The sequence below is a fragment of the Mus pahari genome, chromosome 4 (genome assembly GCF_900095145.1).
Source record: "Mus pahari chromosome 4, PAHARI_EIJ_v1.1, whole genome shotgun sequence".
In the NCBI taxonomy this organism is placed as follows: Eukaryota; Metazoa; Chordata; class Mammalia; order Rodentia; family Muridae; genus Mus; species Mus pahari.
Window position 1 is genome coordinate 105378360 of NC_034593.1, and position 14948 is coordinate 105393307.

Here is a 14948-nt window from a genome sequence, read left to right on the forward strand (position 1 = left end):
ACACACACACACACACAGACACACACACACACACACACACACACACACAGAGAGAGAGAGAGAGATTGATTCTACACTAAATTTAAATATGATTTAAACCCAGATTACTTCTTCATCAAATCTTATGGAATTAAACAAGTAAAATTTAGCAATCCTTTCTTTAGTAATCTTCTGTATAAATATAAAATCCCGGATACATGAAAATGGTTTTAAATTATATTTGTTTGTTCACAGTTTGATAGGCAATTATAAATTTCCATTTAAATAGATCATGTAACCTGATACATCTGTACAGAAAGAGTAAGTAAGGTTAAGACTATGGGATAAGTGTAGGCAGATCTACCTTGCAAACCTTGGTCTTTATTTGCATGTGTGTGCTCTTGCAAAGGCTGCACTGGACAGTTCTGCAGCAACTAAAAGGCTGAAGTCATTACGAGCTCAGACATCAGACCTCCTCCCAGTATCCCCTCTAGCCCTACTTCCTGGACACACTTCCAGGCTTGGGTTGCAGATGATGTACACATTTCATCCTGAAGGCTACATATTTTCAAACCATTTGAACAGAATGATCAGATTTAGCATGATGATTTCTTCATAGAATCTGCAGAAGTCCTCTGTGCAAGATTAATGTTGAGGTTCCTAGGGCACCATTGTGAAAATCCAGTTAAAGATAGGGCATGACTATGCTTTAGTGGGATTTCCTGCAGGTTTGGGGTCGTAACCGTACAAGAAAGTAGCTGCTATTACAAGGATGGCTCCAAGGAAAAAGACACTAAATAGGATGAAGAAAAAGAAAAGGAGAAAGTCAGATTAAAAGCAAATTAAATTCTTTACTATACTGTATCTATACTATATATCTGTACTATAAAAACAAGTGTAATTTGGGAAAGAAATATTCCAGAAACATAGTAATAAATGTTGACTATTTCCTAGGATCCAGGTGTTCAGCTAAGTACTTGACATGTAAACATCATTTTGTTCTTGAATGACTTGAAGCAGTACAAGGATTAGCTGCATTTTGTACCTTCAGGAAAGGCTTTACAGGGCTTTAAAAATTTGCCCCACAGTCCCAAATAGGTAGGAGGTAAGATGCAGTGCAGACTCTGGCTTTGAGCCTACACTCCATAGTGCAGGACCTCACCAACATGTACACTCTGTGTGGGATTCATTCCATAAAAGGTCCAAAATGTTAAAATACAAAATGTAAGCGGGACAGTGGTGGCGCATGCCTGTTATCCCAGCACTTGGGAGGCAGAGGCAGGCGGATTTCTGAGTTCGAGGCCAGCCTGGTCTACAGAGTGAGTTCCAGGACAGCCAGGACTGCACAGAGAAACCCTGCCTCGAAAAAACAAAACAAAACAAAAAACAAAATGTAAAAGTAAAAGTTCACTACTTTATGCTAAATTTAGGTGAATTTAGTTTAAAATCCAAAGCAATAATAAAACTCAGGACCAATGTTTACAGGATGTGTAAGAGAAGGAGGTATCACATGCTTTCCTCTTGATTCTATGTATGTAAATATACAATATACTTCATAGAAACTGGACATAAACCAAACTACCAATTATAATTGCTATATACAGTTTTAATGCAGCTAGAGTCATAGATTCGTTTTGGCTTTAAGATTTCTATTAATGCTTCAAAGTTATTACCTTCAACTTAAAAACAAAATAATCTAAAAGGACAGGAATCACTGGTCTTTACCCTTCCTGTGACCAGAAGCTTTGATTTGCTTTGCTTTATTTATTACACAGTTTTACTATGTAGCCCAAGCTGGCCTCAAACCTATGCAGCTCCCCCTGGACTTCATGAATAAGGCATGTGCCAGTGTGCTCCAGTCAACATTACCCTTCACACTCCCCCTCCCCATTCTATAAATTCAGCCATTTGACTTCATGTACTTTTTCCTGATGCTGGCATCATAGTAGATACTAGTCCCTCAACCACAATTCCCTTCCTATCAATAAGTGTTTATTGATAATGATTCAGATCTACTGTCCAAGACGCACTACCCTAGAGTGAGTTACTCTAATGCTCATCACACTGTGATTAATACATTATTTGCATATTTGTTACCCTGCTCAGCTATGTACAACAGAAACCCTATCATACTATGATTATTTCAGTGATGCAAGCCCCCTCATCAGTGAGCTGTATATATACTGACATTCGCATGCTGACCATGTTATAATTCACCTTGTGTCTGGTTTTCTAGTCACTATGACCTTCTTGAACACACCCATCTCATTCATAGGTTTCTTTTTTCCCAAAATCCAGCAAAGTGATTGCTGGTACAGAGTGGCCATGTAATGAACTTTTGGAAAGTGAATAAACAAACCTAAATGGAACCATGGTAATATTAACAACAAAATAAGACATACAAGGAAGAATTAGAATGGAAAGAAAAAAATGATAAAGAGAAAGAAGTATTTTACCTGGTTGGCACAAAATCTTGCAACCAAAAATAAGATATTATTGTTGACAATATTATAGATAAGGAGGTCGCAAATCCTTTTAAAATGTTATCTGCATATTTGATGACAGCAGCTATTACAAGGCCTCCAAGTGCCTGTCAAAGTTTTAAGAGAATATTTTTTTAAGTGAACATAAAACAGCTTTTCAAAACAATTTCATTTCTCAGGGAAGATTTAAGACTTCTGTTCTACAAATATAATTATATCCTAGCAAATGATTCATTAACAACAGACTTTCAGTTTTGTTTCATAGCCCTCAATGTAACCATCAAAGCAATCTAAGGTTTGCTGTAGTAGAATTTGATCAAATTACAAATTGTCTATTTTCATCAAATTCAATAATTAAACAGCACTTGTTAGGACAGCTGAAAAAACAAATACATTTAAGCTTGAAGAAAAACGCCTTTTTAATTCCTTTCCAACAGTCTTCTCACTTGGTCTTATTCTGTAATTCCCCCTTACATTCTAATCTACCTCTATGGCTGTCAGGATGTACTGTTTGGTTTGGTTTGGGAGTGATTTTGTTGCAACGCTAGAGATTAAACCCCAAGCCTATTATACAGCAGCTAAGTTCTCTGAGCTATCCACACAGGATATCAAGGACCTTCTACCAAATCATTCTCAAATTCTAGATGGTGGCTACTTACAAACAGGAGATGGGGAAGCTGGAGAGATGGCTCAGTGGTTAAGGGTGCTTGCTGCTCTTGCAGAAGACCTGGGTTTAGTTCCCAGCACCCACGTTAGGCAGCTCACAACCATCTGAAACTCCAGTTCCAAGGGTTTTGATGTTTCTTCTGATCTCTGCAGGCATTGCATGTTCATGCATACACTCAGGCACATACATATGCGCATAAAATTAAGTAAAAAACCAAACAAATGAACAAACAAACAATAAAAAACCTTAATGAGTGGTGGGTAGCTTAGTCGTAAATTACTTGCCTAGTAGGTATGAGGGCACTTGGTTCAATCCAGACAAAACACATAGACACAGACACACAGACACACACACACACACACACGAGACTTTACTTACTATACAAAAATCCAAAATGCTCCAAAACCCTATACTTTGATGCGCAGATGGAAAGTCTACACCTGCCACATTAGATGGGTCAGTCATACCATGCAGGTGGATTTTAAACTGTATTATCTTATTTACAGGCTATGTGTATGCTCATACATAAAACAGAATTTTGTTTAGACTTGAGTCACAGCCACAGATTACCTTATTATGTATATGCAAATATTCTAAAATCTCACACCCTTAATTATCTCCAACTGATAAAGACCATCTGTATGACCTGGCTTTGTTTTCTTTTTTTTTTTTTTTTTTTTTTGGTTTTTCAAGACAGGGTTTCTCTGTTTAGCCCTGGCTGTCCTGGAACTCACTTTGTAGACCAAGCTGGCCTCGAACTCAGAAATCCACCTGCCTCTGCCTCCCGAGTGCGGGGATTAAAGGCGTGCGCCACCACGCCCGGCTCCTGGCTTTGTTTTCTACCAAACCCTATATATCTGCTTCCAAACCAAACCAAGGGTACCCACTCTAACTGCCTTCTATAATGACGGGAGGTCAAGTTATAAAAAGTCATGAATTATCCCACTGGACTTATTGTAAATTATGTTTGAATCAATATTTCAAGGAAATGCTGTGTTATTCATCTATTTATTCCCTGTTGAATTCTTCATATCAGTTATACCAACTTAAAAAAAAAAAATGTTGTGTGGTGGCAGACGCCTTTAATTCCAGCAGTCACTAGGCAGAGCCCAGCATATCTCTGTGACCTTGAGGCCAGCCTGATATACATACTGAGTTCCAGCAAGAGCTATGTAGAGAGATCCTTTCTAAAGCAAAACAAACAAAACTGTTTTTAGCTCTCTTAAAGGAGAACTTTCCCATAACTAGGTAAAATATATCATATAGAAGTTCTGTGTATACCATACCTCCACTTTAAATTCTCTCTAACCTCCCCTTTGTGCCTTCTCCTTCTTTTATAGAATGGAAACACCCTTCCTATTTTGAAAGCACCACTATCCTTTGACGCTTCTCTACTTGCCAGGTCCTCGAGCCTTAGGACTTCAAATAACTCTAGCAAAGTATGTTTTAAAGAAGATGATTTCTTCATTTTTATATTTTCCAGAATATCCAGGAGTATTTTTGGAGGTAAAATTAGTCATCTCTTATACAATTAAAGCCACATTCACACTGAAGAAATTTGACAGGAACATTCTAATACGTAAATATAAAATAAAGCCTAAAACTTGCATAATTATCTCAAAAGGCTCCTTCCACTTTTAAAGTGCTGACCATGGCTTTTCTATGCAATGATAACTGCAGCAGAAAAATCAAAAGTTATATTTACCCTTAACTATTTTTTAACTATTTTTTAATTATTAAATATTATTTTTTGAGACAGGGTCTCTATATATAGCCCTGGATGTCCTACAGCTTGCTATGTAAACCAGCTGCCCTCAAGCTCAAAGAAATCTTCCTGCCTCTACCTCCAGAGTGCTGGGATTAAAAGTGTGTGCCACCACAGCCCAGATTCACTCTTTAATTCTTTTTAAAAGATTATTATTATTAATTAATCTATTTATTTTTATTTGTATATGGCTATTTTGCCTGCATGCATGCCCATATCTATCTTCTTTCTTTCTTTCTTTCTTTCTATCTATCTATCTATCTATCTATCTATCTATCTATCTATCTATCTATAGGTCATCTATCTATCTATCTATCTATAGGTCTCTACCCCTTAAATACCAACACACCAGTACCCATTTTAATTCTGTGTATTGAAGCAATATTCAGTAGTATTAAATAGAAGACTTATATGCTTTACCTGCAGAACAACAACTATCCATGTCAGTTGATTATATCCCTGAAAAAATCCATTCTTTGAGACCAATTCTCCATCATAAACGTAGACACCCATTAATCCAAATATACTTCCAAAGAAACCTAAAAGAAAGTAAGACCTAGGTCATGTGGCAGTTTTTCTGAAGGGATATTTTTTGTTAACAATCCTGTTTCCTTCTCCCCCTATTCCAATTGGCAGGGTCCTGCTGTGCAATGGAGAATGACCTGGTATTCAGCATGTAGCACACATTGGACTGGAACTCTTGTTTCTGTTGCCTTGGTCTCCCAAGTACTGGGACTATAGGCCTGCACCACACTACACAACTTATTTCTTTCTGATGAATACCTTTAAAATTATTTCACTTGATTTGGGTGGTGGTGGCACACGCCTTTATTCCCAGCACTAGGGAGGCAGAGGCAGGTGGATCTCTGAGTTCGAGGCTAGCCCGGTCTACAGAGCGGATGCCAGGACAGCCAGGGTTACACAGAGAAACCCTGACTCAGGAAAAAAAAAACAAATGCCTGTCTTGGGAAAAAAACAAATCACTTGACTTATATATAAATTTTACAAATTTTACATAATATTATATGATGACTACAAAATATACACATAAGCAGGTAGGCATGAAAATATTTTTTAAAATAATTTGCCAACCGCTAAACATCATATTAATATTGAAATTACAGAATTTGAATTATTAGATTGGTGATCCATTCAAGCATTTATAAAATGCTTGCTTGTAGTATTCCACTGTACCATCAATTTCCTATTGCTATGACCACATCTGTGTGAGTAACATTCATAATTACACAGAAGAAAGCTGACATATATGACATAGAATTTCTTTGGAAGCATTTTAATTAATACAAGCAGTGAACATAAAAGAATATAAGGCTAACTGCTTTTCTAGTTCTAAGTCTGTCATGGACCTTTTTTTTATTTTGGTAGTGGACATGTGCACAAAAATATACTTGACAGTAAAAGTGCAAATGTGAAGTGTCACAGCTTCTGGTCCAAATGCCTACTCTAACTGTATATAAGTTCACTGTTATATAGTCTATGGCTGACTACTTTCCACATGTGATGTTCTTTATTTGTAAGTTTTTTAAAAATAATGAACTTTGCCGGGTGTAGTGGTACACGCCTTTAATCCCAGCACTCGGGAGGCAGAGGCAGGCGGATTTCTGAATTCGAAGCTAGCCTGGTCCTCAAAGTGACCAGGGCTATACAGAGAAACCCTGTCTCGAAAAAAAACAAAATAATAATAATAAACTTTATTTTTAAGATTTTTTTTTAAGTACAATACTTGATAACCAAAACTCCAGGCTAAGAAACGGTGGAAGCCATCATCAGGTTCTGTACTTACTACTCAAGTCTCACTGTTAGAGGAAACTGGCTCAGCGAACTTCATTGCTGAATTCCATGGGTCAATACAGCCTCCAGACCTGGAGCACTGTTGGCTTACGGAAACCTACAGGGGCCACATCCTATGGCACACATTATGAATGGTGTCAAAGAGGGTATGTGTGATGGTTTTAAATAAAGCTGCAACTAGGTAGAGTGTAAGGACCATGTAAAGTTCATTTGCACAAGCTATAACCATTTAATAGGTCTCATCTTAGTATGAAACTAATCATGGTATGTGACTTTTAAAAAATGCCCAAAGGCATACAGTTTAAAATTTAACTTGGGCTGGAGAGATGGCTCAGTGGCTCAGAGGTCCTGAGTTCAATTCCCAGCAACCATATGGTGGCTCATAACCATCTGTAATGGGATCTGATGCCCTCTTCTGGTCTGTCTGAAGAGAGAGACAATGTGCTCACATTTATAAAACAAAATAAATTTAACTGAAAAATTATGTGACAATTACTAAAATACATATTTGGTACATGTTGGAGCTAGAAAGTCCTCCAAAGCCCCAAGTGTTCAAGAATTGTTCTCTCTCTTCACCACTATGAGGATGGGCTCAGTGGGAAGCCATAGGTCACTTGGAAGCATGCCTATGATCAGGACTATGGGTCCTTAGTCTCTTCTTGATTTCTATTTATTGTGCCACCATAAATAAGTAGCTTCCTCTGCCTTGCATATTCTGATATTATGTCCTGCCCTGCCACAGGCCAAAAAGAAAAAAAAAAAAAAAATCAATGGATCAGCTTGAAGCCCCAAAATTTTAAGACAAAGCAAATGTTATCTCTTGGTAAGCTGATTTATCTCATGTGTTTGTCACGATGACAGAAGGCTGTCTAGTAGCATACAAGGAAATATATGAATTATGTCAGTACATATAGATAGACCAGATATTCTAATAGTGGCCAGATATTCCACTGACTAATATTAGATATCTATATAGTCCTTGTTCCAAATGCTTTACCAAAACTAACATACTATAAGCCCTGGTTGACACTTGTATGATTATTTTTGTTGATGAGAAAATTTCTCCAAGTGCACACAATGAAATAGACTCAACAGCTGACTCCAGGCACGTTGGCTCTCAATTCTCTTTTACTTTACATTTTCTCTCACTCTCCCAAAGTACAATACTAATTATACTACCTAATCAAAATAATAATTCATTCAGCCAGTCTCATTTTCTGTTTTGGTTTGTTTTGTTTGATTTCTTTTTTTTAGACACTTGTAACCAATGCTAAAATTTTCTTCCCCTCTAAGCTATTTCCCACCAGTTAAGAAGGAGTATGTAAAAAGACAAAATATTACACTGAAAGAAAACAGCATGTTACGACTGGAAGAGATGAAAATTGCTTCATTTCCAACTTCTTCCATTTTAGGAGTCTTTACATTTTAATATGTAAATTAGTTGTAGCATCTTCACAAAGGAAAGGCAATAAGGATAAATATGCTAAGACTCCGTAACTGAGGGCAGGAGCAGACCACACTCTGATCATCAGCCTGCTTTTCCATATCATGAGTCGAGGCATACATCTCAAATCCAGTTCTTTGTATTAACAGCACATTTGCATTCAAGGCTTATGTACTTAAAGACTTCGGGAGATCCACAAATGTAAGAACATAAATCTTTGTCTGGTTTCTTTTTAAGATGCACTCTCCCTGTGTGGCCTGGTTGGTTTTTCGCCTCAGCCTCATGAGTGCTAGGATCAGAGACGTGCACCACCATACATGACTGGTATGGTTATTTAGGAGAAAGATATTAGACAGCCTTTAAAACTTACCAAGTTGAATGTTTCTTATCCATACTGATTGCTTTGTTTCTTTTAAGATTTTCTCAAAATAAACTCCAGCAAAGCCACTTGAAAAACAGGCTGTGAGAACTGCCATGAGGCCTACAAACTGTGAGCCCGTCGAAAGGTCCTTAGAGTTCAGCTCTTGAGAATCTGAAGGCCACTGAATAAAAACAAAAGCAACATCAAGAGGGCAGTGAGATGGCTCAGTGGGTAGGGACACTTGTAGCCAAGATTAACAACCTGAATCTGAGCCCTGGGACTCACATGGTGGCTGGAGAGGACCGACTCTCACAAGCTGTCCCTGACTTCCACAAGCACAGTGTGGTACTGCCTCAGCAGAAGGGAAGCTAGCTACCTCAAGCATAGTAGGAAGAGAAGCTGGTGGGAAAGGAACCACAAACACTGTAAGGAAAATAGTCCTTGTGAAGTTACTGTCCCGGGCATAGTCCCCACAGGATTTGGATGCTCCTGACCATGGTAACCATTTAACTGTTGTTAAATATGCCTTCCCATCTATGTCTCACTATTCTGATGGTCTGAGACTTACTAAGCCACTTCTAGTGAAACTATCCATTTTACACTATGCACAGTGGATTCCATTAGGACATGCTCACACACGTGTCTCATGCACTTTGATCATACCCTCTCTGTTATTACCACCCCCAACCTGTCTGCATTCCCACTGCTCCGTTCCTTTTTTCAAACCAGCTCTTTTCTAAAAGGACAGAACTAACTGCAGCAAGTTGTCCTTTGGCCTCCACATATGCTCTATGATATGTGTGCAGGCAGGTGCGCATGCATCCACGCATGCATGCATGTGTGTGTGCATACACACACAGACACAGGTAAAATTAAAATCTTCCCATGGAGAAACCTCCACCCTACTTTACAACTGGCTGCTTTGAGTTACATCCCAATCAGAGGAGCATTAAGATTGATCTCCACACCAGCTGTTGTTTGTTGTGCTGATAACAGCCATTCTGATTAGGACGAAATGAACTCAGTGCAGTTTTGATTTCTATTTCCCTAGTGGCTGAAGATGGTAAACATTTTAGGTATGTTTATAAGGTATCGGCATTACTTTTGAGAACTATCTGCTGAGTTCATTTGCCTGATTACTCATAGGCTTAGGACTTCTGGATGCTTGGTTGGTTTTGTTTTTGTTTTTTTTCAGTTCTTTATATAACTGCATGTTAATCCTGTCTGATGAGGAACTAGTGAACATCCTCATTCCCTCCAAAGGTTGTCTCTTCAGTCTGTTTTCATTGTTATGCAGCTTTTACATTTCATGCACTCATATCTGTCAATTCTTGCTACTGTTTGCTCAAATTGGAGTCTATCAAAAAGTCCTTTCTGTGAGCTCCTCTTAAATGCTGTCCCTGTTCCCTTTCACATTCTCCAAGGTTTCAGGGTTTAAAGCCTCAATCCATTTGGAACGGAGTTCTGTGCTGGGTGAGAATGTGGCTCGTCTTAGTCGTGTACTGTAGATACATATGTATAGCTTCTGAACACCATTTGTTGAAGAGGCTGTTCCTCAATGTATGCTGTACTGGCTGGTTGCATGTCAACTTAATAAGAGCCAGCATCATCAGAGAGAAAGGAGCCTTAGGTAAGGAAAAGCCTCCATGAGATCAGCTGTATGGTATTTTCTCAATTAGTGATCAGTGGGGGAGGGCCCAGCCCATTGTAGGTGGTGCCATCTTCGTGCTGTTGGTCCTGGGTTCTGTAAGAAAGCCAGCTGAGCAAACCAGGGGAAGCAAGCCAGTAAGCAGCACCCCTCCATGGCTTTTGCATCAGCTCAGGCCTGTTTTGAGTTTTTGCCTTTGATGATGAAGTGTAAGCCAAATAAACCCTTTCCTCCCCAACTTGCTTTTTGGTCATGGTGTTTCATTGCAGCAATAGAAATCCTAAGACATATGGATTAATCATCTTTGTCGATAATCAGGTGGTTTATTTCTGAGACCTTCTCATCCAAGGGCCTGCATGTCTGTTTTTGCGCTGTACCATGCTGTTTCTATTATCACAGCTCTAAAGCATAATTTGAAAATAGGTACTGTGATACCTCCAAAACTGCTCAGTGAATGGAGCAGAGCGAGGACATCACACTGTAGCCTACAGTAGCCTAGAATTCACTAGGTAGCCAAAGATGGCCTCAAATTCACGGTAATTCTCCTGCCTCAGGGTCTTCAGTGCTAGGCTATTAAGTGTGAGCCACCAGGCATGGCTAGCACTGCTGTTTATGCTCAGGCCTGACTGGGCTGTCAGAGCCTTTTGCACTCTCCTATAAATTATGTTTCTAAACAGAAGTGGCTGACACAGTCCTCAGCTGTCTCACTTACACATTAGTGTTGGTCTGGGGTTTTGTGGCTTTGGCCTATAGGGGGGATTTATTATTTTTATTTACTTAAAGTTGTTTTTTGTTGTTGTTTTTGTATTTTAATCCTTTATTTTCAGTTCTTAAAGTTTGTTTTATGATCTAAACGGCAATCTATTTTGGGGAAAATGAAATTTATCTCTCTTTATCTTCAGGCGTGTTGAAATCACACTTTTCATAGTTACCAGAGACTTTGTCTAATGTTAGTTTTTCTGGTATGGGAGGTATATTACATAGTCCAGGCTAGCTTTAGCTCACAGCAATTTTCTTGCCTCAGCCTTCCAAGGAAGGGGATTATAGGTGTGTGCTACCATACAAGCTTAAACACCTTTTAACAACGAAAAGGGTTCACTTCCTATTCAATTTGCCTTCGCTGCAGCAACATGATACTGACGACGAATTCCTTGACTCTTGAAACTGTCCCCTTTCTCTCCTGGTCCTCTACTATGTAAGCACTCAATATGTTTTCTGTGAGGAGGGAGACATTCTATGGCTCTGTAATAGTGTAGCCACTATCCTATGTGGCTACCAAGCACTCACACCACACACAAACACACACACACACACAATAAAAAGGGAATGCAAAAGTAGGAGACAATGACTCTGTGAAGAATAAGGAATCATTAGAAAGCTCATAAGTTCAAAAATACACTATCAATAAAGATGGGAGATGGAAGGGGGCCACAGGGTCACTAATGATCTCACAGGCTCCACGGTTCTCATTAAGCTTAAGCTTATTTCTTTTATGTGTTGTTCTGTTTGTTAGTTGGTTGGTTCTGCTCTTTCTTAAGGTCAAGTTTCACTGTGCTATGTCTGATTTTTTTTTTTTTTTAAAGATTTATTTATTTATTTTATGTAAGTACACTGTAGCTGTGTTCAGACAGTCCAGAAGAGGGCATCAGATCTTGTTACGGATGGTTATGAGCCACCATGTGGTTGCTGGGATTTGAACTCCGGACCTTCAGAAGAGCAATCGGGTGCTCTTACCCACTGAGCCATCTCACCAGCCCCTATGTCTGATTTTGTTGGGTTGTCCCTTCCTTCTCTCTCTTGCCAAGAGTACTGGTTCAAACCTACAATCCTGGGCTCAAGCAGGAGCTGGTGAGCTCAAGGCTATGTGGTGAGATATTCTCTGAAAAAACAAAACAAAACAAAATGTAGCCAGACAGTGGTGGCTCACACCTTTAATCCCAGCACTTGGGAGGCAGAGGCAGGTGGATTTCTGAGTTCCAGCCTGGTCTACAAAAGTGAGTTCCAGGACAGCCAGGGCTATACAGAGAAAAACCAAAAACCAAAATAAAAAACAAAAAACAAAAAACAAAAAACCTAAATGTAGGGCTGGTGAGATGGCTCAGCAGGTAAGAGCACCCGACTGCTCTTCCAAAGGTCCAGAGTTCAAATCCCAGCAACCACATGGTGGCTCACAACCATCCTTAAGATCTGACGCCCTCTTCTGGAGGGTCTGAAGACAGCTACAGTGTACTTACATATAATAAATAAATAAATCTTTAAAAAAAAAACAAAAAACCTAAATGTAGCCCTGGAAAGACAGCACAGCCTTTCATTAAAAACATTAAGGTAAAGAGTATAGATTCCTAGATATTATGGAATTTTCTCCAAAATAGATTGTATCTTAGGTCATAAAGCAAATGTTGAAAAATAAAAGACAATAAAATAAAATACCCTTTAAATGGATAAAATAAAACCCCCCTCTAGGCCAACAAATAAAAAAAGACTTTGAAAGAAAATTATTAATATGAGAATAAAATGGCTGTACAATCAGTTCATCCATCCGCTTAGACAGGGTGCTATACAGTACTGAGGACCACACTGGTAGAAAACCCATGTGACATCCTGCGCATCCTGTAACCCCAGCTCGGAAGGCAGAAACAGCGAGAGCCCTGGGGCACACTGACTTTCACCCTACCCCAGGTTCAAGGAGAGCCCTGCCTTAGAGTAACTGACCGAGTGACACAGGATACCTAGTGCCCTCTTCTGGTCTCTACACATATATGCATAGACCCATACAGACACATATGAATAAATTAAAAAAGAAAGAAAGAAAGAAAGAAAGAAAGAAAGAAAGAAAGAAAGAAAGAAAGAAAGAAAGAAAGAAAGAAAGAAAATGCAGAAGACATGGAAGTTTATGACTGTAATCTCAGCACTCAGAAGGCAGAGGCAGGAGAGTGTCAAGAGTTTGAGGACACACTCATCTGCAGAGGAAGCTCCAGGCCAGCAGGGGCTACAAAACACAATAGTTTGTGTGTGTGTGTGTGTGTGTGTGTGTGTTCATGTGTGTGCATGAGTGTGTGTGTGGTACTGAGAACCAAAGCAACTCCTCTGCCCGTAAGCTATGCCAGAGCCTAACTGCTCAGTTCTTTACTATGAGAAACTCATCCATGTGTTTATTTACTTACATCATATCACATACTCTCAATGCAGTATTTGCTTATATGGAGCCATAAAACATATGGCAGCACTTGCTTGAGCACGTAATGGGACCATATTCTCTATGTGAAATCTATCAGGTTTTCAAACTATGCAGAAATGAAAGGCATACTTATCTTGAATAGTTACCTGAACAAAAGCAACTCCTGCCATCAGAATTACTAGGGAGAGCCACTGGTACACACCTAATTTTTTACCAAGCATAGACACAGAAAATAATGCTGTTGTAAGTATTTTCAACTGATATGTAACCTAAAAAAGAAAACAAATATTATTAATGTTTGGGTTTTTTGTCTATTTGTTTTTTAAAAGAATCATTAGACCTGTATCTAGGTACCTGGTAAGTGGCTGCATCTAGGTTTGACAGTGCCACATAGAGTAAGTTGTTCTGAAGAGTATATATTCCTGATGGGATAGCAAGCTTCAGGGTTTCCATGGGTTTATTAAGAATTTCATCATGCAGTACTCTATTCAGTGTTCTCACACTACACTCTAAAAGAAATAAAATGGGGGAAAATCAGTTATTAAAGTATCTCTGCAGAAGTCATAAGCTCTTTCTTTCTTTATAGGCCTCAGTTTTCTCACTTTAAAAACAGAAAAATGGAGGCAAGAGAGATGGCTCAGCAACTAAGAGAAAGCATAGCCCTAGTAAAAGATCAGAGTTCAATTCCCAGTAACCACACTGGGTGGCTCAAAACTGCCTGTAACTCTAGCTTCATGTAGATTCCACATATCTGAACTCTGTGAGCACATGCACTTAGGTACAAAGACAAAGGCAAACACACACACACACACACACACACACACACACACACACACACACACACACACCACACACACAAATTAAAATTTTAAAATAAATCCCTTAATTTCTTTGGAAGACATGTTTTCTCAGAGTAGCCGGGTTGTCCTGAAACTTACTCTGTAGACCAGGCTGGTCTCAAACTCATGCATCCACCTATCTCTGCCTCCCAAGTGCTGGAATTACCAGTGCACTACCACACACAGCTAAAATACATCTTTAAAAACAGGAAAATGAGCTATACTGGGATACTTTTCAGTACAAAGTACGCTTTTGATGCAAACTGTTCAATGATTACTATTATGGAGTAGCATACTTGCATCTTTATCCTTATACTCAGTTGTGCTGGAATAGACCAAGATTGACTCTAAAGGGGCTAGAGAGATGGCCCAGTAGTTAAGAGCACTGGCTACTCTCACAGGGGGCCAGGTTTCTTTTTTTTTCTTTTTTTTTTTCTTTTTTGGGTTTTTTCAAGACAGGGTTTCTCTGTGTAGCCCTGACGCTGTAGACCAGGCTGGCCTTGAACTCTGAAATTCTCCTGCCTCTGCCTCCCAAGTGCTAGGATTAAAGACGTGCACCACCACGCCCAGCAAGGGGGTGGGGGTCAGGTTTCTATTTCCAGAACCTATGTGGTGGCATACAACCAGCTGTTACTCCAGTTCCAGAGGATCCAATGCCCTCTTCTGACCTCTGCAGGCACATCCGTACATCTACAGAGATATGTCATGCAGGCAAAAACATATATATATATATATATATATATATATATATATATATATATATATATATATA

The 14948-nt window shown here is 39.1% G+C and overlaps 1 protein-coding gene across 1 annotated transcript in view; it reads right to left on the reverse strand.

Moving 5' to 3' along the window:
• Positions 1–204: 204 nt before the first annotated feature.
• Slc35a3 (solute carrier family 35 member A3) overlaps positions 205–14948 on the reverse strand; it is a 33476-nt gene continuing 18732 nt past the window's right edge. The window contains exons 3-8 of the mRNA XM_021196302.2: positions 13692–13846; positions 13484–13606; positions 8521–8692; positions 5315–5433; positions 2436–2569; positions 205–772 (exon numbers count right to left, since the gene is read on the reverse strand). Of these exons, the coding sequence (XP_021051961.1) occupies positions 682–772; positions 2436–2569; positions 5315–5433; positions 8521–8692; positions 13484–13606; positions 13692–13846 (794 nt within the window). The 3' untranslated portion in view covers positions 205–681. The remainder of the gene's footprint in view (positions 773–2435; positions 2570–5314; positions 5434–8520; positions 8693–13483; positions 13607–13691; positions 13847–14948) is intronic.